This window comes from Gorilla gorilla, chromosome 5 (assembly GCF_029281585.2).
Source record: "Gorilla gorilla gorilla isolate KB3781 chromosome 5, NHGRI_mGorGor1-v2.1_pri, whole genome shotgun sequence".
Classification (NCBI taxonomy): Eukaryota; Metazoa; Chordata; class Mammalia; order Primates; family Hominidae; genus Gorilla; species Gorilla gorilla.
This window is the reverse complement of record NC_073229.2, coordinates 53,833,835-53,860,495: the sequence shown is the minus strand read 5'-3', so window position 1 is coordinate 53,860,495 and position 26,661 is coordinate 53,833,835. Positions and strand designations below refer to the sequence as shown.

Sequence of the window (26,661 nt, the reverse complement as noted above, 5' to 3'; positions counted from 1 at the left end):
CTCTTACTCGGCATTCAATTTCTTCATAATTATTGCCATCACTACTTCACTACTTTTCAGGAGAATGAAAACAGCTGTTGGCTATTTACTGCACTCCTTCACTAATGTCTTTTTTCTTTTTTTAATTTTTAAAATCTCTGAACAATTTTACTCACCTGGCCTTATTTTTCCATTCTGTTCCCATACATCATGCGCTTTTAAGATAAACAGGTACTTGGGCCGTGTCATGAACATCAAATTAATCTTGTCTACCCCTTATGATGTTTAAACTACTTTTATCCACTCGCCCCAATTATGTAGGAAACAAACAAAAAAAAACCTTTCTTATTCTTATACTCAATATAATATTATTTGAGTTAAGTTCTGTATTCTGGTACTCAATTTCAGTAGAGCTGTTGAAATGTATAATGTGCCTCATTTCACAGACGGACCTCCATTATTAGGCTGTGCACTCACTGTTTCTTTCTTAAAAATAAGTGATGGATTAATGACAGATAAATACTATTGACTATTTTACCTAGACTTTGAATTCCTAATCCAATTCCAAATGACTAATAGCACATATCTATAGGGCAGATGGTTGGGATGGAAGAGAAGACTAAGAAAGGGCTGCTAGGAGACACTCTCAGGAAGGAAATGAATTTGCTTGGTCTCATTAGCACTATTTATTAATTGAGCTCCTCCCTCTGCCCTTAGGTCCTCTTACTGCAAGACAGTGTTTCTAAGCAAAAACATTAAAAAAAAAAAAAAGTACTGCTCTTTCTAAGCATCATCTGATATCTTTGATTCACTCTAATCCAGCTTCTACATATCATAAAGGGGAAAAAAATACCTCTTTAGGTTGACATTGTGGCAACACTGACAATGACTTTCAAAATAGTGTGTAATCACATGGGATTATAGTTTGGATCATGTTATCAGAACATCTGGGATCTACACTCAGCTCTGCCACGTGATTCAGTGCATGACATGGAAAAGTCACTGCCCTTCTGGGCTTTTGCTTATCTTAAATAAGTAAATGAAACAAATTCAGAGTGGAGGTTCAGAAATACACTGGGCTTTGGGATCCTTTCAAGAAATGTACCGGATACATACCAGATGACGGTATTCTTTATTTTGTCAGGAAGATGATGAACGGTTCCAACTCACCTGCTTATGCTTGCCTCAAGCTACCCAGCCGTCTTCCCAACCAGGCAAAGGGCCCCTTCAGTCATAAATGTTGGGAGGAGAATCCAGGAAGGCATAACTGGAGCTTGGCTCCATAGCTCTTTTTTCCTTTTGTTCAACTGCCTGGCAGCAGATCGAGGGAAAAAGAAAAGCTGGGCTTTCATGGCTTCTCTCATGCCTCTGGCCCAAGAAAATGACCAAGAGCAGGAAATCATAGCAAAAGTAAGCCAGACTCACGTTCCCATGGCTTCTGTCTAAGTCCCTGCTTTGAAGCAAGAAAGCACTAGTTCCAAACTCTGTCTCAGGTTATCTAACTTATAATTACAAGGCAATAGGAGGAAAATTTATAACCACACTCCTGTGTAACTGAGGTATCAGGAGTGAAGTTGTTTCTTCTGAGTGGGGTCTAGGGACTGGGTAGAAAGGTCACTCTGTTGGGAACAAACATTTTACATAGGATATGTGAGTATCTATTCTAAAACAATAAAAAATAACTTCTGGGAAGGGGCAACAGTGTGCAGACAATGTACATTTTATTCTTTTAGTGATTAAGTTAAACTAAATACATGGTGAAGCTCATGCTCTGAGAACAAACACTAGAAACAGTGAAAAGAGCTCTACAGCATACATGAAACTTCTGAGAAAGAAGAAAGTCAGGGCTTGAGGACAGAGACACAAATTTTACATTAATCTCTTGGAATGAATTAGAATCTCAAATCTCATTGCTTTACTGGGATACTATTGTCTAATGGAGGCTCCCGTGATCTTAGTGTGTACCCAGATAGAGAATAAAACACACTTGTGCATGCAAGCAGGCACACATGCATGCACACACACACACACTCACACTGTCTTATACCTCACTCATCCTGGAAGTCAGCACACAAAGGGCATGTGTGCTTACAAACACACCCAGGTCAAAGTACAGATTGGTAGAAGGCAAGTGGCAGAGGCTCCCAACAGGGCAGATAATTACAAAGCATCAACTCACAGACTCTGAGGAGATTTTCTTCAAAAGCTCAGCCCCTGGGGTTCCAACGAGTCTTAAAATGAGCTTCAACTGATCAATATCTAATGGTGGACCATAAAGGAAAATGTTGGGACAAAATAAAAATGAAAAACAAACAATGACAAACAAAACAAAAACAAACAAACAAACAGAACACACCGAGAACAAAAATGAAACACCCCAAACCTAGCCAACACGGTTAATCCCTCTAGGTCAAGGCTCCTGCAGGATGATCACTTCACGTAGGGCATGCTCCTCCTGTACAAAGATTCAAAATGCTACCACACACATACCCACTTTATATTCATTTTATGCATCTGTCAACAGCATGTATCAGTAAAGTGAGGCAACTTTAGCTGATTCTTAGCTGCCAAAGACAGCAGGTGAAAACACAAGAGCTTCACTCAGTTTACACTGCCCTCTTCATCTGCCATCACAGTGTCAGTAACCAGTTCAGCAAAGTGCACTGATAATTAGAAGGCCACAGATAAGGAAAAAAGCAGCAGAAGACAGGAGCTAGGGATGTACAAGTCTATTTATGAATATTCTCCCAAGCGTGACCTAAAGAGCTTGTGATATGACAGTGGAAGGCCTGTGAGACCCCAAAGCCTGACCACTGGAGCACACCCTCTAAAGGGAAGCCTCGCCTCTCACACTGGCTATAGTAGGCACTATGAGGGAGAGTCGCCAGCAGAGGGCGCTCTCCCACCGCATGTTCCTTTAGGAGCGCCATGAGAACGCAAATACAGGCGGTTTCAACCTTATAAAATGCAAATGAACAATGCTTAACAAACTTCACACATCCCAAAGGCTCTAAATAATAGGCCACAATGCCAAAACTTTTATCCCGGTAGCCAACACTTCAATGTATACTCAGAATGTATGTGCATGTGTTAACCAGAAGACAAAAATTTGTTTGTTCTCATTGCTTTTAATCTTTCCTAAAAAGGAAGTTAAAAAGAGGGGGAAGAATATTATAAAATAGCTTTTAATATTTCCTCTGAAAATGTGAACAGTTTATCCACGTTTATACTGACTGACATTCCAGGGAGGGAGAAGGGGAGGATGACTGTCTTCTGACCCATCAGGTTTTTCACATGACTAAATCCTCTTGGCTTCAGGTCTCAGCTTCAACTTCACCTCCTAAGGGAGGCCTCCCCTCAACACTCTATATACATAACACCCCACCCCCCAGTTCTCTCTCAGCACCATGCTTGATAACCTCATAGTGCTTATCACAGCCTAGAATTACTTTGTTTGCCTACTGTCTGCCCCCTGTACTGGTCTACAGCTCTACGAGGACAGGGGCCACTCTGCCTCTTCACCATTTATCCCCAGCCTAACATCTGGTACATGACAGGTAGTCAAAATATTTGAGGAAAAGGTAGAGCAGGATGAAAGAAATTTTTGCTTATGGTTATACATATAAAGGCAACATAGCAGCACTTAAAAACAACAGTCTCTATAAGCCACAGGTGCCTACATTATAGGAATAACTTAAGGCAGTAATTTGACATCTTGTCTTTTACTTTCTTTCAGACATGAAATCAGCTTAAATGGAAGAAAATTCTAGGCTGGAGTCAGCAAACCCCAGTCTCTGCCTGTTTTATATATAAAGTTTTATTAGAACACAGCCATGCCCATTCATTTATGTACAGTCTATAGGTGTTTCCAATTACAACAAGCACAGTTACCATATGGTTCCCAAGCCTAAAATATTAACTACCTGGCCCTTTCAGAAAAGGTGCGCCAAACCCCATCCTAAACCCAAACAACCTGTGTTCTTTAGCAAGCAAAAACAAACTAGAAACAAGTCCACTCACATTATTTCTAAATTAAGAATAACAGGGAATTTTGTCATCTGCAAATGGCAAAAATCATTGTGTTATAAAGGTTAAGATTTTAATACTGGCTTCTCAGTTCAAGATGTTGTCAAGTAAAAAATCTTACAGCATATGTTCATGGGACAGAGTAGGAATGGGGGTGGGATGGATACTCTCTTGCTCTAAAATAATCAGATTAATTATATTACAATAAAAATCAGTAAAAAAATATTCTTGCTCATCTAAAATGACTCAATTTAAAAAATTTAGTTTCCTCACTTTAACACTCTTCAGGAATATATTTAACTGAGTAGCCACCACAAGATAAAGTAAATCATATATGGGAAAAATCTTGACTACTTCAAATCTCAAACAAGTGGCTTTACAATATGTGCATCAAAAGTAATCTCTAAAATGAAGCTTTTGATATTGGTACTCTCGTTCAAGAGACTTCTTTCTGACTACTTAACAATGAGAGTCAGTTTTTTTATTTTTTTTTTTTTGAGACGGAGTCTCTCGCTCTGTCGCCCAGGCTGGAGTGCAGTGGCACGATCTCGGCTCACTGCAAGTTCCACCTCCCAGGTTCACGCCATTCTCCTGCCTCAGCCTCCAGAGTAGCTGGGACTACAGGCGCCTGCCACCACACCCGGCTAATTTTTTGTATTTTTAGTAGAGACGGGGTTTCACCATGTTAGCCAGAATGGTCTCGATCTCCTGTCCTCATGATCTGCCTGCCTCGGCCTCCCAAAGGGCTGGGATTACAGGCGTGAGCCACCGTGCCCGGCTGAGAGTCAATTTTTATACTCTAAGGAAGACAGGCTCTCTGAGCTGTGAATTTCTCAACTACCTGAACTTCACTCCAACCTACCTGAAGAATATGCACTTTCCATTAGTCACAGTGGCTCATTACATCAATGAGCTGGGAAACCCTCTCTCCCACCTCTGCTGGCATGAAACAATATCAGGCCTAAAGAATCAAGCCTAGTTTGACTCTGGCTCAAATTATTATTCTTTAATGCACTCAATGCTTCAACTCACATCAGATATTCCAGGCACTTCTAAGCTTCCAAGTACTTATTTATGTAACTCATAAACCAGAATACCTCCCCCTTCTCCCGTCCTTCCAAGCCTTCTCTATTCCTATTTACACTTTGAAGTCCTATTCAAACAAGAACTCTGCCATGAAGTCTTCTTGGATTTTTTTCAATAGCTTATCTATAACTCTATTCTAGTGTATTTATCACTCCATCTTATTTTATAATCAGAGACAGTTGTTCAAGTAACTCTTGTAACTCTTTCCACTGAGTCTGATCATTCTGGTTTTAAGGACAGGTACCATCCTGTTCCCAGCACCTTCCACAGAGCAGCTTGAAAAATACTGGTTGACTTGAAAAGATGAGCCATGGCACATCCTTTCAGCACCTCGGGAGGTGCCAATGTCTTGAGTCGTGGCACCGGCGTATGCTGACACTGCTGCCTCCAGTAGTTCTTTTGTCCTCTTCCCTTTGTCACTCCTACACCTTGGAGGTGAACTTCTCTCCTGAGGGCTGTAAAGACTAGTTTGAAAAGGGAGAGCCAAGAACTAACTGAATTGTCTCAGAATGGAAACACTATATTATTTCAGAGGAGTTAATTTCAGAAGGAAAATGGGTCAAACTTGAAAAAACAACATACATGGCTCCTACTGGTAAAACTGGAACTTGGGACTCAGTGAAACATACAACCAGGAGAGAACAGACTGGTGATGATGTAGCGGTCATCCCTGTGCTGCAGAGAACGCTTCACTACAAGTGTATCGTTCTGGTGAAACAGTCTGACCACCAATGGGTGGCTACTGCATAGAGTTCCCTGCAGGGAACTCATAGATGATGGTGAAACCCCAGGAGCAGCTGCTCTTTGGGAGCTTGAGGAAGAAACTGGCTACAAAGGGGACGTTGCCGAATGTTCTCCAGTGGTCTGTATGGACCCAGGTTTGTCAAACTATACCACACACATCGTGACAGTAATCATTAACGGAGATGACGCAGAAAATGTAAGGCCCAAGCCAAAGCCAGGGGATGGAGAATTTGTGGAAGTCATTTCGTTACCCAAGAATGACCTGCTGCAGGGACTCGATGCTCTCGTAGCTGAAAAACATCTTACAGTGGATGCCAGAGTCTATTCCCATGCTCTAGCACTGAAACATGCAAATGCGAAGCCATTTGAAGTGCCCGTCCTGAAATTTTAAGGCCGAAGACGACACTGGCCATTTTTGTAAATGAGACTACCAGGCCTTCTTCACAAAGGCTTTGTATTCAACTTAGTTTAATGTAGATTTGAATTAGCTTTTTCGTAAAATAAAAGCAGCAAGAAATGAAAAAAAAAAAAGAAATAAAAGAAAAGATGAGCCATATTATGCTTTTCAACTCAGCTTTACCCCACTGCCTTGCCCTCAAAACACAGAATGACCATACTCCATGGAAAAACACACAACGTAAAATAAAAATCTTAGTAACTAAAAGCATTTGCATGAAGGAAGTTAAAACATGCAAACCTCAGAAGAAATCACCATGGGTTCTTCAAAAGCTGGTAAATCCACTGAAATACAGGCCAGTCTTCCAACAGTACCAGCTACTATAAGGCCACTATGATTTGTCCAGGCAGTTAAGACCAGAAGGAGCGTCACGTAGCCACATTAGCAGAGTAAAGCAAAACTCATCACATCGTGACAATCAGTTATTTCCACAGTGAGCCATCCTTTGTAATAGGTTTAGCCCTTTTTCTCTTAGGTAGAAAATATTTTTACTATTAGTTTAAAATGTGTTTTAATTGTAATGATCACAACGTCAAAATTCAAATCATAAATCTCCTGAATCTTTCTAAAACAAATGAAGAAAAGAACAACTTAAGCCTAAGATTACTCTTTAGACGAAGTCATCTTTAACAGAAGCAAAAGTCAGTCAGAATGAACAGGTAAAGAAAAAAAAAAAAACAAAAAAACTAAGCATAACAGGATATTTCTAGGGAAAGTAAAAGAGGGATATTCTAGTCAGTTCTAAGTGCTCCAGGCCCTCCTAAAAAACCTCCACAGGCCAGAAAGTTGAAGATGAATAAAAGGACCAATTGCAGGACCTACCTGCCATGAGCAGTAATTTTCAAAGACATAAATCCACATAGGGGTGAAGTGGAGCACTAACCTTTGGGAAGGTAGGAAATCTTCCTGGTGACAGACAGGATAGACTAGAATAAGACTTAGCCTAGCTCCTTATCTTCCAAGTTGTCAAAATAGTCATTTTCACTGTAACACAAAGAAAATTTCTTAAGGGACCCTTGGTTTATGGACAAATCTGAGGATTCTACCTTTTTCTGAGATAATGTATTCTCAAGTTAGAGAGGAAAGGGCAAATAACCTAATAAAATATTTTTCTTCTTCAGCATTTATTAGGACACTTGCTTTTGGTGTCTAAAGTGAAACTACTTTTTAAAAATGAGAGAACATCCAGGCTGGCCAACATGGTAAAATCCTGTCTCTACTAAAAATACAAAAATTAGCCGGGCGTGATGACGTGCACCTGTAATCCCAGCTACTCGGGAGGCTGAGGCAGGGAGAATCGCTTGAACACGGGAGGTGGAGGTTGCAGTGAGCAGAGATTGCGCCATTGCACTCCAGCCTGGGCGACAGAGCAAGACTCTGTCTCCAAAAAAAAAAAAAAAAAAGAGAGAGGGAGAATATTTGGCAGGGTGCAGTGGCCACACCTGTAATCCCAACACTTTGGTAGGCCAAGGCGGGCAGATCACTTGAGGTCTGGAGTTCTAGACCAGCCTCAGGAGGTGGAGGTTGCAGTGAGCTGAGATTGCGCCACTGCATTCCAGCCTAGGCGTCAGAGTGAGACTCCACCTCAAAAAAAAAAAAAAAAAGAAAGAGTATTTGAAACCAATGACTGAAAGTGATGGGCAGTTGTGAGAGAAGGGTCTCCAGAAGCTTTAGCTCTATTGCCAGTGTTTTAACTCACAAGCAGGACAGTATGAACAGAGGTGTTTATTATTCTTTGTCTAGTGGTATGTCTGAAATATTTCAAAACATGTTTGCAAAAGAAGAAATAAAAAAAAAATAGAAGAAGCAAATTTAATACACTAAGAAAACTCCCACAGACCAGGGCAGTAACTGATGGCAAGTGGATTTTAACTCAGCTCCATTAACCCATTATGTCTTAAGAGCACCATTTCTGTTAAAATTAAAGAAGGTTTTACACATAAGGAAATTCACTTGATTATGTAGAAAAGGAAAACAACAGCAAGCCAAGGCTGTGATCTCTGGTAGAAAAACGGTATTTGATGCATAACAGGGCTATAAAACTTTCTCTCTTCCTTAAGCTGCAGAGTGTTAAGTGTTGGTAACAGAATTTTCTAAGTGGCTTATTCATTTCAAGATCTATGGTATTTGAAATAAGTTAGTACTGTACCTGAAGAGACATTCTGTATCCTCCCTCCTTTCTAGTACAAAGTTCTGTCAGCTGTGTCCACTTGATATCCCTAGTCAACTAGGCTTTTAAGAAAGGGCTTCATTCTTTAAAAAATAATAATACTATTATTAGGCCAGATGGAAGGGTTCTGCAAAGTCACAAACAACAATAATTTCTAATCTGATAACACATTATTGGCTTTAAGACAAAAATGAGTATTTCTTATATTATTTTTAAATTAAATTAAAGTTCTGAGATACACGTGCAGGATGTGCAGGTTTGTTACATAGGTAAATATGTGCCATTGTGGTTTGCTCCACCTATCAATCCATCACCTAGGTGTTAAACCCCGCATGCATTAGCTATTTATCCTGATGTGTTCCCTCCGCCTGACCCCCACCCCACCAACAGGCCCCAGCATGTGTTGTTCTCCTCCATGTGTCCATGTGTTCTCATTGTTCAGCTCCCACTTGTAAGTGAGAACATGTGGTGTTTGGCTTTCTGAGGAAAATGGCTTCAAGCTCCATCAGTGTCCCCGCAAAGGGCACAATCTCATTCCTTTTTATGGCTGTATAGTATTCCATGGTGTATATGTACCATGTTTTTTTATCCAGTCCATCACTGATGGGCATTTGGGTTGATTCCATGTCTTTGCTATTGTGAATACTGCTGCAATCAACATACACATGCATGTATCTTTGTAACAGAATGATTTATATTCCTTTGGGTATATACTCAGTAATGGGATTGCTGGGTCAAATGTTATTTCTGGTTCTAGGTCTTTGAGGATTTCACCAGTCTTCCACAATGGTTGAACTAATTTACATTCCTACCAATGGTGTAAAGTGTTCATATTTCTCCATAGCCTCACCAGCATCTGTTGTTTCTTGACTTTTTAATAATCACCATTCTGACTGGCATGAGACAGTATCTCATTGTGGTTTTCATTTGCATTTCTCTAATGGTCAGTGACACTGAGCTTTTTTTCACTGGCTGCATAAATGTCTTCTTTTGAGAAGTGTTTGTTCATGTCCTTTGCCAATTTTTTTTTTTTTGAGATGGAGTCTCGCTCTGTCGCCCAGGCTGGAGTGCAGTGGTGTGATCTCGGCTCACTGCCAGCTCCGCCTCCTGGGTTCACGTCATTCTCCTGCCCCAGCCTCCTGAGTAGCTGGGACTACAGGCGCACACCACCATGCCTGGCTAATTTTTTGCATTTTTAGTAGAGATGGGGTTTCGCCACGTTAGTCAGGATGATCTCGATCTCCTGACCTCGTGATCCACCTGCCTCAGCCTCCCAAAGTGCTGGGATTACAGGCATGAGTCACTGTGCCTGGCCCTTTGCCAACTTTTTAATGGGTTTTTTTCTTGTAAATTTGTTTAAATTCCTTGTAGATTCTGGATATTAGACTTTTGTCAGATGGGTAGATTGCAAAAACTGTCTCCCATTCTGTAGGTTGTCTGTTCACTCTGACGATAGTTTCTTTTGCTGTGCAGAAGCCCATTTGTCAGTTTCTGCTTTTGTTGCCATTGCTTTTGATGTTTTCATCATGAAATTTTTGCCCATGTCTATGTCCTTAATGATATTGCCTAGATTTTCTTCTAGGGTTTTTATAGTTTTGGGTTCTACATTTAAGTCTTTAATCCATCTTGAGTTAATTTTTGTATAAGGTGTAAGGAAGGGGTCCAGTTTCAATTTTCTGTACATGGCTAGCCAGTTCTCCCAGCACCATTTATTAAATAGGGAATCCTTTCCCCATTGCTCGTTTTGTCAGTTTGTTGAAGATCAGATGGTTGTAGATGCGCAGTTTTATTCCTGAGATCTCTAGTCTGTTCCATTGGTCTGTTTTTGTACTAGTACCATGCTGTTTTGATTACTGTAGCCTCGTAGTATAGTTTGAAGTCAGGTAGTGTGATGCCTCCAGGTTTGTTCTTTTTGCTTAGAATTGTTTGGGCTATATGGACTCTTCTTTGGTTCCATATGAATTTTAAATTTTTTTCTAATTCTGTGAAGAATGTCAACAGTAGTTTAATGGGAATAGCATTAAATTTATAAATTACTTTGGGCAATATGGCCATTTTCATGATATTGATTCTTCCTATCCATGAGCACAGAATGTTTTTCCATTTGTTTGTGTCCTCTCTGATTTCCTTCAGCAGTGGTTTGTAGTTCTCCTTGAAGAGGTCCTTCACTTCCCTTGTTATTAATAGCTATAGTTCTGGGTATTTTATTCTCTTTTAGCAGTTGTGAATAAGAGTTCATTCATGATTTGGCTCTCTGCTTGCCTACTGTTGGTGTATAGGAATAGTTGTGATTTTTGCACTTTGATTTTGTATCCTGAGACTTTGCTGAAGTTGCTTATCAGCTTAAGAAGCTTTTGGGCTGAGACAACAAGGTTTTCTAGATATAGGATCATGTCACCTGCAAACAGAGTTTTACTTCCTCTCTTCCTATTTGAATACCCTTTATTTCTTTCTTTTGCCTGATTGCCCTGGCCAGAATTTCCAATACTATGTTGAATTAGGAGTAGGGAAAGAGGGCATCCTTGTGCCAGTTTTGAAGGGGAATGCTTCCAGCTTTTGCCTATTCAGTAAGATACTGGCTGTGGGTTTGTCTTAAATGACTTATTTTGAGGTATGTTCCATCAACACCTAGTTTACTGAGAGTTTTTAACATGAAGGGATGTTGAATTTTATTAAAGGCCTTTTCTGCATCCATTGAGATAATCATGTGGTTTTTGCCTTTAGTTCTGCTTATGTGATCAATTATGTTTATTGATTTGCATATGTTAAAACAGCCTTGCATCCCAGGGATGAAGCTGACTTGACCGTGGTGGATGGATAAGCTTTTGACATGCTGCTGGATTTGGTTTGCCAGTATTTTACTGAGGATTTTTGCATCGATGTTCATCAGGGATATTGGCCTGAAGTCTTCTTTTTCTGTTGTATTTCTGGCAGGCTTTGGTATTGGGATAATACTGGCCTCATAAAATGAGTTACAGGGGAGTCCCTCCTTTTGTATGTTTGGAATAGTTTGAGAAGAAATGGTACCAGCTCTTCTTTGTACCTCTGGTAGAATTTGGCTGTAATCTGTCTGGTCCTGGGCTTTTCTTGCTTGGTAGGCTATTTATTACTGCCTCAATTTGAGAACTTGTTATTGGTAGATTCAACGTTTTCCTGGTTCAGTCTTGGGAGGTCATATGTGTCCAGGAATTCATCCATTTCTTCTAGATTTTCTAGTTTATTTGCATAGAGGTGTTTATAGTATTCTCTGATAGTTGTTCATATTTCTGCAGGGTCAGTGGTGATATCCCCTTTATCATTTTTATTGTGTCTATTTGATTCTTCTTTCTTTTCTTCATTACTCTAGCTAGGAGTCTATTTTATTTTATTTTATGTTTTTCAAAATACCAGATCTTGGGAGTCACTGATTTTTTTGGAAGGGTTTTTCGTGTCTCTATCTCCTTCAGTTCCACTCTGATCTTGGTTATTTCTTGTCCTCTGCTAGCTTTGGCGTTTGTTTGGTCTTGGTTCTCTAGTTCTTTTAGTTGTGATGTTAGGGTGTCAATTTGAGATCTTTCTAGCTTTTTGATGTGGGCATTTAGTGCTATAAACTTCCCTCTTAACACTGCTTTAGCTGTGTCCCAGAGATTCTGGTATGTTCTCTTTGTTCTCATTGGTTTCAAAGAACTTCTGATTTCCGCCTTAATTTCATTATTTATCCAGGAGTCATTCAGGAGCAGGTTGTCCAATTTTCATGTAATTGTGTGGTTTTGAGTGAGTTTCTTAATCTTGAGTTCTAATTTGATTGTGCTGTGGTGTGAGAGGCTGTGTGTTATATTTTCAGTTCTTTTGCAGTTACTGAGGAGTGTTTTACTTCCAATTATGTGATCAATTTTAGCCTAAGTGCGATGTGCTGCTGAGAAGAATGTATATTCTGTTGTTTCTGGATAGAGAGTTCTGTAGATATCTATCAGGTCCAGAGCTGAGTTCAAGTCCTGAATATCCTTGTTAATTTTCTGCTTGATGATCTGTCTAATATTGACAGTCGGGTATTAAAGTCTCACACTATTATTGTATGGGAGTCTAAGTCTCTGTGTAGGTCTCTAAGAACTTGGTTTATAAATCTGGGTGCTCCTGTATTAGGTGCATATATATTTAGGATAGTTAGCTTTTCTTGTTGAATTGAGCCCTTTACCACTATGTAATGCCCTTGTCTTTTTTGATATTTGCTGGTTCAAAGTCTGTTTTGTCAGAAAATAGGATTGCAACCCCTGCCTTTTTCTGCTTTCCATTTGCTTGGTAAATTTTCCTCCATCCCTTTATTCTGAGCCTTTGTATGTCTTTGCATGTTAGATGGGTCTCTTGAATACAACAGCATACTGATGGGTCGTGATTCTTTATCCAGCTTGCCGTTCTGTGTTTTTTAATTGGGGCATTTAGCCCACTTACATTTAAGGTTAATATTTTTTATGTGTGAATTTGATCCTATCATCATGATGCTAGCTGGTTATTTTGCAGACTTGTTGAGGTAACTGCTTCATAGTGTTACTGGTAAAAGAAAACAGTGTGTTTTTATAGTGGCCAGTAAGTTTTTCCTTTCCATATTTAGTGCTTCCTTCAGGAGCTCTTGCAAGGCAGGCCTGGTGGTGACGAATTCCCTCAGCATTTGCTTGTCTAAAAAGGATTTTATTTCTTCTTCGACTATGAAGCTTAGTTTGGTCAGATATGAAATTTTGGGTTGGAAATTCTTTAAGAATGTTGAATATTGGCCCCGAATCTCTTCTGGCTTATAGGGTTTTTGCTGAGGTCCACTCTTAGCCTGATGGGCTTCCCTTTGTAGGTGACCTAGCCTTTCTTTCTGGCTGCCCTTAGTATTTTTTCCTTCATTTCAACCTTGGAGAATCTGATGATTATGTATCTTGGGGTTGATCTTCTCATGGGGTAGCTTACTGGGGTTCTCTAGGGATTTCCTGATTTGAATGTTGGCCTGTCTTGCTAGGTTGGGGAAGTTCTCCTGGGTGATATCCTGAAGTGTGTTTTCCAACTTGTTTCCATTCTCCCCAATTCTTTTAGGTACCCCTATCATTCGCAGGTTCAGTCTTTTTACGTAATCCCATAGTTCTCAAAAGTTTTGTTCATTTCCTTTCATTCTTCTCTTATCTTGTCAGCAAGATAGTCTTCAAGCTCTGAAATTCTTTCCTCCACTTGGTCTATTTGGCTATTGATACTTGTGGTTGCATTATGAAGTTCTCATGTTGTGTTTTTCAGCTCCATCATTTATGTTCCTTTCTAAACTGGTTATTCTGGTTAACAGCTCCTGTAATGTTTTATCATGGTTCTTAGATTCTTTGCATTGGGTTAGAACATGCTCCTTTAGCTCAGTGAAGTTCATTATTATCCACCTTCTGAAGTCTACTTCTGTCAATTCATCCATCTCAGCCTCAGCCCACATCTGTGCCCTTGCCAGAGAGGTGTTGTGATCATTTGGAGGAAAAGAAGCACTCTGGCTTTTTGAGTTTTCAGTGTTTTTTCATTGATTCTTTCTCATCTTCATGACTTTATCTAGCTTTGAACTTTGAGGCTGCTAACCTTTGGAGGGGTTTTGGTGGGGACCTTTTTGTTGATGTTGTTGTTGCTTTCCATTTGTTTTGCTTTTAACAGTCAGGCCCCTCTTCCACAGGGCTGCTGCAGTTTGCTGGGGGTCCACTCCAGACTCTTTGCCTGGGTCCCTCCTGTACCTGGAGGTGTCACCAGTGGAGACTGCAGAACAGCAAAGATGGCTGCCTGTTCCTTCCTCTGGGAGCTCCGTCCCAGAGGGGCACCAACCTGATGCCAGTGGGAACGCTCTTGTATAAGGTGTCTGGTGACCCCTGTTGGAGGGGTCTCATCCAGTCAAGAGGCACAGGTCCACCTAACGAAGCACTCTGGCTGCCCCTTGGTGGAGGGGGTGTGCTGCACTGGGGGGAATCTCACTCATCCAGACTGCCTGGATTCCTCAGAGCCAGCAAGGGGAAAGACTAAAGTCTGCTGATCTGTGGAGACTGTGGCCACCCCTCCCACCAGGGGCTCCATCCCAGGGAGACTGGAATTCTGTCTGTAAACCCCTGGCTGGAGTTGCTGAAATTCCCGCAGAGAGGCCCTGCCCCATGTAGGGGGATGAGTCAGAGTTCAGCCTAAAGAGTCAGTCTGGCCATGATGTGCCACCACCACTGTAGGGTCTGCACTGTAGGGAATTCCTTCTGGGTCCCAACCGCCCAGTCTCTCCAGCACCAGCAGGGGAAAACAGCAGACTGGAGCTGCAGTGATGACAGCAACCCCTTCCCCAAGGAACTCAGTAGTCTTATGTAGTCTCCAGCCAAGAGGCTACCAAGAACCTACACAGCTCTGTGCTTGGGACCCAAGGCCCTGGTGGCATGTGCTCATGAGGGGGATCTCCTGAATCACAGGTTGCACAGATCCTTGGAAAAAGCATGATTTCCTGGACAGGGTAGAACAATCACTCACCACCTCCCTTGGCTTGGGGTGGGAGCTCCCCTTGCCCTTTGCAGCTCCCAGGTGGGCTGTCGCTCCACCCTGCTTTTCCTCACTCTCCATGGGTCATGCCAACCACCTAGTCAGTCCCATTGAGAGAAGGTGAATACCTCAGTTGCCGGTGCAGGATTCACTCACCGTTTTCGTTCTTCTTGTTGGAAGCCTCTGATTGCAGCTATTTCTAGTTGTCCATCTTGTCCCCTCCCCAGTATTTCTTATATCTTTAAAGGAAATCCAGGAATTACTAACAACCAGTACCAAAATAATGTTTCAAGAAGGAGACTAATTACAAAACCCAAGAAAAAGGTAGAACAGGAAGATAACTTGAAGAGATCTAAAAATGCATAAACCAATACCACTAGCCATGTGTAATTAAGTTTAAATGTAATCTAAATAAAATTTTAATGACATTTAAAATTCAGATAAAAATACTCAGAAAACTTTGAACAGAAAGTGATAGGGTTGGGATGTTTTGTCCCCTCCAAATATGTTGAAATGTGATCCCCAATGTTGGAGGTGGGGCCTGATTGAAGGTGTTAGGGTCTTGGATCCCTCATGAATGGCTTGGTTCCCTCCCCACATTAATGAGTGAGTTCTCGCTCTATTAGTTCATGCAAATGCTGGTTGTTTAAAAGAGTCTGGCATCTCTCTTGCTCCCTCCTTTGACATGTGACATGCCTGTTCCCCCTACCACCATAAGTGAAAGCTTCCTGAGGTCCTGACCAGAAACAGATGCTGGCACAATGCTTCTTTTACAGCTGTGCAACTGTGAGCCAAATAAACCTCTTTTCTTGATAAATTACCTAGTTTCAGGTATTTCTTTATAGCAATGTGAAATGGACTACCAAAGAAGAGAACTTCCCCAACATGATAAAGGGCATTCATGAAAAACCAACAGCTAACATCATACTCAATGGGAAGAGACTGAAAGCTTTCCCCCTAAGACAGGAACAAGACAAGGATGCCTACTTTCACTGTTGCTATTCAGCATTGTAGCAGAAGTTCTAGACAGAGCCATTACATTAGACAAGAGAAAGAATTAAAAGCATCTAAATTGGAAAGGAAGAAATAAAACTATCTCTGTTTGCAGATGACATAACCCTATATATAGAAAATCACAAAGAATCTAGAAGAAAGCTGCTAGAGCTAATAAATAAATAGAGCAAATTTGCAGGGTGTAAGATCAACAATCAAAAATTAATTTGGTTTCTATATATCAACAATGAACACACCAAAGAATTTCCATTTATAATCGCAGCAAAAATAATAAAATACATAGGAAAAAATTTAACCAAGGTAAAATACTTTACAACTGAAAACTATAAAACACTGCTGAAAAAAAAATAAAGACTTAAATAAATGGAAAGAGATCCTGTGTTCATGAACAGGATGACTTAATAGTGGTTAAGATGTCAATATCACTTAAAGTGATCTAAAAATCTGACACAATCCCTATCAAAATTCTAAAGCCTTTTTTTGCAGAAATAGAAATGCCATTGTTAAATTCATATGAAATTACAAGGGACCCAGAATAGTCAAAGCAATCTTGAAAAAGAAGAACAAAGCTGGAAGACTCACACTTCCTGATTTCAAAGCTTACTATAAAGCTACAGTGATCAAAACAGTGTGGTATTGCCATAAGGATAGATATATAAACCAATAGAATAGAACCGAGAGTCCAGAATTAAACCCACACGTGTATTGCTAATTATATATACCAAATTTCTAAGAAACAGGTAAAAGGTGAATGAATCAAAAAACAAAGGAGAAATCCTAGGGTACCATGTTGATTTGATGAGGGAAGTAATAGTCTCTTTATGGTGCTAGAATAACTGGACTTCCAGATGCAAAAGAATGAAGTTGGGCCCCTACCTCACATCATCTATAAAAATTAATTCAAAATGGATCAAAGACCTAAGTATAAGAGCTAAACCCTATTATATTCCTAGTAGTTACAAAACTCTTAGTAGAAAACATAGGGGTAAATTATTCATGACCTTGAATTTGGCAATACAGTCTAAAATATGACATCAAAAAAGCATGAGCAAGGACAGAAAAAAAATAAATTGGAACTTTATCAAAATTAAAAATGTTTTATGTATCAAAGGACATTATCAAGAAAGTGAAAAGACAACACACAAAATAGGTGAAAATACTTGCAAATCATGTATCTGATAAGGGTCTAAGATATATAAAGAACCACCACTCAACAACAAAAACACAAACAACCTAATTAAGAATAGGCAAGACTTGAATAGACATTTCTCCAAAGAAGACATACAAATGGCCAATAAGCAGATGAAAAGATGCTCAAAATCATTAGTCATGAGAGAAATGCAAATCAAAACCACAGTGAGATACCACTTTGTAACTACTAGGGTGACTATTAAAAAAAAAAAAAAGAACAAGTTTGGAGATACAGGAATCCTCATGCATTGCTGGTGGGCATGTAAAATGGTGCAGACACTATGGAAAAGAGTTTGGTGGCTCTTCAGAAAGTTAAACATAGAGTTACCATATGATGCAACAATTCCACTCCTAGGTACATAACCAAAAGAATCAAAAGCAGGGACTCAAACAGATGCTTGTATGACAATGTTCACTGCAGCATTATTCACAATAGCCAAAGGTAAAAACAACTCAACTGTCTACTAACAGATGAACAGGTCAACAAAATGTGGGATATATTAAATACTTACAATGGAACAGTATTCTGATACATGCTACATCATGGAAGAACCATGAAAACATTATACTAAGTGAAATAATCCAGAAACAAAAGGACAAATATAGTATAATATGATTCTACTTCTATGAAATATCTAGAATAAGCAAATTCACAGAGACAGAAAGAACAGAGGTTACCAGAGGGGAGAATGGGAAGTTACTGTTTCATGGGCTGAGTGTTTCCATCTGCGGTGATGAAAAAATTCTGGAAATAGGTAGTAGTAGTGATTGTACATCATGAATGTAATTAATGCCACTGAATTGTAAACTTAAAATGGTTAAAATGGGGCCGGGTGCAGTGGCTCGCGCCTCTAATCTAGCAATTTGGGAGGCTAAGGTGGGCGGATCACTTGAGGCCAGGAGTTTGAGACCAGCCTGGCTAACATGGTGAAACCCTGTCTCTACTAAAAATACAAAAATTAGCCAGGCATGGTGGTACACACCTATAATCCCAGCTACTTGGGAGGCTGAGGCAGGAGAATCGCTTGAGCCCGGGAGGCAGAGGTTGTAGTGAGCCAAGATCATGCCACTGCACTCCAGCGTGGGCAACAAAGCAAGACTGTCTCAAAAAAAAAAGGTTAAAATGGTAAATTTTATGTTAAATACATTTAACCACAAAAATATTTTCAATTCAATTTCCAAGTTAAACTAGCTACATTTCTTTTTTTTCTTCTCCACAACGTTACTGCTCATCACTAGCTGCATTTCAGTTGCTTAATAATTAGCCACAGGCAGCTGGTGCCTACAACCACCACACTGGATAGCACAGATATAAAACATTTGCAATACCACAAAAGTTCTAGTACATAGTTCTTACTTACAAGCCCAAACCACCAATTCCAAATGCAAAATGATCAATAAATAAAACAGGGAGAAAACTGGACACTCAAACAATGAGTACCTTCTAGAGCAAGCTTTTCCAACCCAGGGCCTGCAGGCTGCACGTGGCCCAGGGCTTTGGATGCAGCCCATCACAAATTTGTAAACTTTCTGAAAACATTACGAGATTTTTTTTTTTGCAATTTTTTTTAAGCTCATCGGCTATCATTAGTGTATTTTATGTGTGGCCCAGGACATTTCTTCTTCCAATGTGGCCCAGGGAAGCCAGAAGATTGGACACCCCTGGCTAAGAAATCCTTCTTACAAGGATTTGGCAACTTACAAGAGAAAGGTTAAGTATATTACAAATAAAAATCCTTTGAATTCGACTTTTACAATCCAGGAGAGAACATCTGTCTGAAAAAGAGCCAAGTAGAATAAAATAAATAACTAAAACCAAAATTTTGAAATGAATTCTCATGTATTAAAAAATGAATCCCTTATTAAAAAGTTTAAACACTAGGTTGTTTATCTAAAGCTCACAGAAGAAAAAGACCTAAGCACAAAGGGAAGATTTCCTACAGGCAGAAAGTTAGCATTTAAAAGGGTCAGGGAATAGACAGGTGTCTGTGAGACAGGACCACAAAGGTACAAGACTCACACTGCTTCAAAAACTTTCTAACACTAGTCTGCCACGGAGTTCCATCCTTTCCTACCTATCACAGAATTAAAAACAAAACAAAACATTAATGATTCATAGGTAGACAATTAAGTGAGAGGGTGAAGGGGTAATCTGTTTTGCAAGGCCATTACTGAAGATGATGGCTAACATTTACTGGCAGGCTCGTCTCAGTACTTTCCAGTTATTTTCTGGCTGAATTCTTACGACAACCTTGTGAGTATGTATGATTATTATCATTTTACAGTTAAGGAAATTGAGAGAAATAGAGGTTAGGAAACTTACTCAAAGTTACATAGCTGGAAATAAAAGAGCTAAGATCTCAATCCAGGAAATCTGGCTCCAGAGCATGTGCTTAACCTGTATGTTATACTGCCTTTCCCTCTCTGCCACCTTGTGTGTCTACACCGGCATGGAGGTCTGTGACTGACTAAATGGTAGCTGGAGATACAGACACAAGAAGAGGAAGGGGAGCGGGGAACAGAGAATAGCATCAGGACAGCAGCTACTCCAGAGGACAAACCAAGGATGGGACTCTGAGATATGTACCTGAGGAAAGGGGGAAGTATGAATTTTCCCTAATTCTCTTACTTTGGACTGTAATATATATATACCAAATTTCTGAGAAACAGATATAAGGTGAATGAAACAAAGGACAAAGGAGAAACACCAGGTATTAAACTAATATAAAATCCAGAGGTAGGGAGTAATAAGGTAAGCTAAATACAGGGAGACTGAACTCTGTTATCAATCCTAATATTCAGAGAAAGAAACAGCTTTACCTGAGAAATAGAGGTTTTTTCAGTTCATAATGAAAGTACATTCTCTCTAGCAGAAGATAGTTAGAATACGTGGATAGATATCACGAACATCATAGCCATTAGAGAAGTATATCCCAAACTGTAAGCAAGTGAATTGACATTCTGGTTTATAAACTCAATTAGTGTATTTAGGTAAGGGACTAAAACGGCTTTTAGATCTCTAGGCATAATAGATCAGAGGTAGCATGTCTAATATTGCCCAACCAAAACCACCTGAAGGCTAGTTAACTCAATTCTATTAAAAAAAGAAAAAATCCCCAAAACTAATTCTAGACATGTATTTTAACATTCTTTCTCACCTAAACATCTTCCATAAGTAGAACTGATGAGAGTTCCAACAAACCACATTTTTCATGACATTAATACTAAACCATGAAACAAGCATACCGCAGATAGGAAAGGAGCTAAAATAAAGGGGCTATAATAAACCATAAACTAGACAGTAAGTCTTGGAGTAAATTAGGGTTTGGCTGCAATCTGGGAAAAAGTTGTGCTGGAAAAACAAAAGTACATTACATGGTAACCTTTTCACTTCTTGCTTTTACTATTTGTTGTCAAACAGCAAACATAACAAGTAAGCAGTATATCATTGCAGGTACCAAACACAGCCGTTTTAATACATAAACATAACAGCAAGATGCCCTTCATTTATAAATGGGTAACTTGTACTCATTAAGTGTTTATACAAGTAGACTAAAACTGTCACTGGGATCTGGAGTTTCTCATGAGTATGCTCAGGTCTCAGAACTGCTGTGGGATGATTAATAAGGGACTGTTGCAAAAAGAAGACAGATTTGATGGGTTTTTCAACTTATGAGGAATTTTTCCAACTCACAAAAGTAAACCGAAGCCTCCTTCTTGGCAAGGCAAGCTACCCAGTAAGAAGAAAGACCTCATAATGCATTATCTAGACTATAAAAGCAAAATACTAAGAGCCTTCCCTAGAGATAAGTAAAAGGAGTATACACCCATGGACACTGGAATACAGATAAGAAACAAGAATCCAAAACTTTTTAAAGGATACGGTCTGTACCAGGAAACAATGTTCTTCCGGTCAACAGCTCGGCCATTATGCATCCCACTGACCAAATATCAACTGGCAAAATTAAAAAGAAGTAAAAGTATATGCAATGTCACTGTTACTATTCTTGGCAACAAATGAAACCGTAACTAGGGGTGAAATATTCAAATTACTATTTAAGACACCTGAGGGTCAACAATCATACTCATTTTTACAGAAATAAATAGCTTACTAAGATCTTCACCTGACTAAAGGGCTCTTCAAAGGTGGGGTAAGTCAAAACACACTTAAGAGAAATAAGCTGCTTAAAAAGGGGCAAGTTTCTTATTAGTAGAATGGTAGATTCTTCCAAGTAACATTGAGGGGTTAAAATTATGGACTAATTGTCTTTAGGTATAAGTACTCAGAGAATATATTCAAAATCTAAATAAATAAAAACCCAGTTGCTAAATCACAAGGTTTAAAAGCTGTGTATAAAACCCCACTTCCCCATCTGAGGAAGTGAAATATTTTTACTTGCAGGCTTTAAAAGGATCACTGAGGGAAGAAAAGACATTTCTTCCCACTCCCACCATCTCTATTTCTGAGAATCCCAAATGCATCCAACATGGAATTAAATAAGGCCCTAAATAACCAAGGCGAGTAATACCTGTCTGGTTGTAATGCATCCAGTTCAGCATGATCTCAGGAGCCCTATACCACCTAGTGGCCACGTAGCCTGTCATTTCATCATCTGTGTGCCGAGCCAGTCCAAAATCCAGAATCTAAAGGGCAGAAGAAGAACAGACAAACTGCTAAGACTTAGAAACAGGCAGGGAAAAAAAAACAAAACAACAACAACAAACAAACCTCTGTTGCCTTATTAAAAAGGAGAACAAAATAGCACTTTCATAAAGAGATTTTCTGGTCCATACTTAGAATGTATGGTAAATATACAGCAAGAACTTAAAATGAAATTACAAAAAGCAAAACAAAAATGTCACTCCCAGGTATTTAATCAAGTGCAATGAGAACTTACGTCCATACAAAGGTTTGCACATAAACATTCACAGTTGCTTTACACAGCCTCAAACTCAAGCAAATGTCCATCAGCAGGTGGATAGATTTAAAAATTCTGTTATGTTCATAAAACAAAATACTATTACCAATAAAAAGGAAGAAACCACTGACACACACAACAATACCGAATCATTACACCAAGCAAAGGCCAGACACACAAAAATACACACTATATGATTCCATTTACATGAAACTCCAGAAAAGATAAACCTAATCTATAGTGTTAGAAGAAGATCCATAGTTGCCTGGAGCCAGAGTTAGGGGTGGAGGGGTAGGGATTGACTAGGAAGGGACACAATAAACTTTTTTTTTTTTTTTTTTTTTTTTTTGAGACGGAGTCTTGCTGTGTCGCCCAGGCTGGGGTGCAGTGGCACAATCTCGGCTCACTGCAAGCTCTGCCTCCCAGGTTCACGCCATTCTCCTGCCTCAGCCTCTCAAGTAGCTGGGACTCCAAGTGCCTGCCACCACGCCCAACTAAATTTTTGTATTTTTAGTGGAGATGAGGTTTCACCGTGTTGGCCAAGATGGTCTCTATCTCCTGACCTCATAATCCACGCGCCTTGGCCTCCCAAAGTGCTGGGATTACAGGCATGAGCCACCGCGCCTGGCCATAAACTTTATAAAGTAATCCAAATGTTCTTGGCTGGGAGCAATGGCTCATATCTGCAATCCCAGCACTTTGAAAGGCCAAGGCAGGTGGATCACGAGGTCAGGAGATCGACACCATCCTAGCCAACATGGTGAAATCCCATCTCTACTAAAAATACAAAAATTAGCCGGGTGTGATGGCATGCACCTGTAGTCCCAGCTACTCGGGAGGCTGACGCAGGAGAATCGCTTGAACCCAGGAGGCAGAGGTTGCAGTGAGCCAAGATCGCACCACTGCACTCTAGACTGGGCAACAGAGTGAGACTGCATCCCAAAAAAAAAAAAAAAAAAAAGAAATGGTCTTTATCATAAATGTGAGTTAAGTGGATATATAATTTTGCCAAATGAAATGGTGCATTCTAATGTACGGACATTTTTTTAAGTTAAAAAATGAAATGGAACAAAAGTTCTAGAGCTGCTTGCTCTTTAGAAACAATTAATTCACTTATTTTTTATTTGAATTATTTTGAGTGAGTGGGTTTCTGCCATTTCTCCTCTTAGAAATGTATTTAATCTAGTTATCACCTCTTTGGGACTGCTTACTTGATATTTGACTATTATCCTCCTTTATTATGACTAACATATTAAATTTATAATTTAACTTTATGTTAAAATAAAAACAAGTGATGCCACTTTCAATGTCACTTAGCTTACTCAGAAATGGTTTAAATTTCAAAGTCTGATAATAAAAATAATACGAATTTCAGATAGTCATGGCTCATAAATCTACTCCCTATGAAAGTTTGCCTGCTTAGTCAAACATATAATCTCAAAGTAAAGCAAACAATGAATACTGTCTCTTCATTTTACCTTCAGCTCACAGTCTTCATTCACAGCTAGATTACTAGGTTTTAGGTCCTAGGAAGCAAATACAGGGAAGACAGGATCAACTTTATGATGCATGATCAATTCTCCCCCTACAGGTAATAATGAGGATCCAGACATAAAAGACTTCATCCAGCTATCAAAAGACAATCTCCATCCTACAGTCAATATCCAGTCCAAGTTAGCCTTACATAGAAAAAAACTACACATCTTCTTTCTTTAATCAGCTTAAACCTACAGTAAAGTTGCAATCAATCAACATTTCAATGACTAAAGTTTAGATTAGGATCTTGGCTAAATGCCATTCTTCCACTCTCACCCCACTTCCTCAAAATAATGTAATCAAAGTCACAATACATACCCTGTGAATTATGTCAGCTGAATGTATATACTGCAAAAGAGAAAAAAGTCAAAGTTACCTCCAACCTTCTATTGTCATATTATATAACATATTTGCTGCACATTTTCATGAATCAGTAAGAACTGCTAGTGTTAATAGTAAGATTAGAAATCAGCATAAGTAACTATCAGTATTGTGTACATTTACCATTACTGTAATTTCCACAGCCATTGACTCCACTCAGTTGAGCTTTTAATCTATTTTCTGGTTGGCCCTCTGGAGCTCAATAAGGACTCAAAGCGGCTAAATATCAAAGATGGGTTTAATTTTAAAACACTGTTTATCTGCCCCTCCAACAAATAAATCAGTCTTTCTTGAGGATTTTTTGAAAATCTCAACATTACGCTGACCAGATATTAGATTACATCAATAAATTATTGTTTAGATGTAAGTAAGAATGAAGAGTCCTTATCTTTCAGATATGCATACTGAAGTATCTATGGATGGTATTATATAATGTCTAGACTTGCTTTAAAATAACCCAGGGCTTGGGAAATACAAAAGAAACATGATTGGCCATATGTCGGTAACTGTTGTCACTGAGTGAACATGGCAGTTTACTGTACTATATGACCTTTACTTGTGATTTTATGTGTTTGAATTTTCCATTAGAAAAGTTGTTTACTTGTTTGTTTAAGCCCTAAAAGGAGGGGAGAAAGGAAGAATTCATTTTAAAAAATTATTACTTGTATTATCTGTACCTTTAGACCTCGGAGAATTTGGTAGATAAGGAACTGAACATGGTCATCTGTAAGCTTCTGACATTTCACAATGTTGTTCAGATCTGCCCCCATGAGATGGGTCACCAGATACCTAGAAATTAGTGAAAAGTTACATAACAATCTAGAACCCCTAAGAAAGTTCTTATCTTCACAAGACTTTTATAAGTTTTCTGGTTTTTTTGGTTTTTGTTTTTGTTTTTGAAATGGAGTCTCACTCTACTGCCAGGCTGGAGTGCAGTGGCACAATCTCAGCTCACTACAACCTCCGCCTCCCAGGTTCACGCCATTCTCCTGCCTCAGCCTCCCGAGTTGCTGGGACTCCAGGTGCCCACCACCACGCCCGGCTAATCTTTGTATTTTTAGTGGAGACAAGGTTTCACCGTGTTGGCCAAGATGGTCTTGATCTCCTGACCTCATGATCCACCCGCCTCAGCCTCCCAAAGTGCCGGGATTACAAGCGTGAGCCACCGCACCCGGCCCGACTTTTCTAAGTTTTTAAGGGAAGGCTACCCTTCCCTTAAAATGGTAGCTGTACCACGATGACAGCTAAAAGTTAACAACTACTCATTTTTTGGGGGGAAGGGCATCTCATTACCTCATTTTCAACATCGCTATTCTTTTACTTTTCTTTTTTTTAGAGACAGGGTCATGCTCTGTCATGCAGTGGAGCAATCATAGTAATTCACTGCAACCTCAAACTCCTGGGCTCAAGTGATCCTCCTACCTCAGCCTTCCGAGTAGCTAGGACTAAAGGTGTGCACCACCATGCACAGCTAATTTTTTTAAATTTTTCTGTAGAGATGGGGTCTCACTATGTTGCTCAGGCTGGGCTCTAACTCTTGGTCTCAGGTGATCCTCCCAATTTAGCCTCCCAACATTACTATTCTAACTTTAACTACCTGCCATCTATTCTAAACATTTACATACTTATTCCTACTTGACATATCTTTTTCCAGGTTATCTCAAGAAAAAAGAAACCAGGCCAAGCTTTGTGGCTCACACCTATAATCTTAGCACTTTGGGAGGCTGAGGCAGGAGTGTGAGATCAGCCTGGGCAACACAGGGAAACCCCATCTCTACAAAAAATAAAAGAGAAAAGAAAACAAAAAAAGCAAAGGTAGGGATTAGAAAGATACATGTGTCAGTATCAGTTTTCTTACAAATGTTATTCTTGCATGACAAATATATAGTATAACTTACTGCATGGCTATAACTAAGTATCTTGTAGTTTTAAATCCACCGCTACATTTTCACCTCATTATAAGTCTTCCACATTATAGGTTCTAAAATAGGAGTATTTTTTTATTTTCAAACTATAATTCTTTTTCAGGAATGACTAGTGAAAGGATTTTGTTCATTGACAATATTCCTGCATTTACCTTAAAGGAAGGAGGAACATGTTTTATCTGGAGGCAAGATGAGGCATTCCAGAATTTCTCTTCACAGGTGTGGTGCTGGTTATTAATCCCATCTTTATGTGGTAAGATTAGGGAATGATTACATTCAAGTCCAACAGGTTCACCACACATATTCTAGACACAATGCCTTAACCCACTCATTACTGTATTACACAGCTATGGAAACATAAAAAGTAGGTCGGTTCTAAAAAGGCTGAATTTTTTTTTTTTTTCTTGAGACAGTCTTGCTGTGTCACCCAGGCTGGAGTGCAGTGGCATAAGCTCGGCTCACTGCAGCCTCCACCTCCTAGGATTAAGCGATTCTCGTGCCTCAGCCTCCCGAGTAGCTGGGGTTACAGGTACTCGCCACCATGCCTGGCTAATTTTTGTATTTTTAGTAGAGGCGGGGTTTCATCATGTTGGCCAGGCTGGTCTCGAACTCCTGATCTCAAGTGATCCGCCCACCACGGCCTCCCAAAGTGCTGGGATTACAGGCATGAGCTACCATGCCTGGCTAAGAGGCTGAATTTTTAAAAATAAGTGTAAGTTTTATTTACTGTCTAAGAATCAT

The 26,661-nt window shown here is 39.6% G+C and overlaps 1 protein-coding gene and 1 pseudogene across 8 annotated transcripts in view; one reads left to right on the top strand and one right to left on the bottom strand.

Moving 5' to 3' along the window:
• The window catches only part of MAPK14 (mitogen-activated protein kinase 14), a 96,180-nt gene that overhangs the window by 25,962 nt on the left and 43,557 nt on the right, over window positions 1-26,661 (bottom strand). For 5 of the 8 annotated variants that reach the window (XM_031012104.3, XM_055390288.2, XM_055390289.2 and 2 more), the window contains exons 4-9: window positions 24,673-24,784; window positions 23,933-23,962; window positions 23,557-23,604; window positions 21,689-21,803; window positions 21,043-21,114; window positions 2,159-2,238 (exon numbers count right to left, since the gene is read on the bottom strand). In XM_031012104.3, the coding sequence (XP_030867964.1) occupies window positions 2,159-2,238; window positions 21,043-21,114; window positions 21,689-21,803; window positions 23,557-23,604; window positions 23,933-23,962; window positions 24,673-24,784 (457 nt within the window). The remainder of the gene's footprint in view (window positions 1-2,158; window positions 2,239-21,042; window positions 21,115-21,688; window positions 21,804-23,556; window positions 23,605-23,932; window positions 23,963-24,672; window positions 24,785-26,661) is intronic. The other 3 variants (XM_031012105.3, XM_063707559.1, XM_063707560.1) reach the window with 1 other exon arrangement.
• LOC109027141 (ADP-sugar pyrophosphatase-like) lies at window positions 5,402-6,226 on the top strand (annotated as a pseudogene).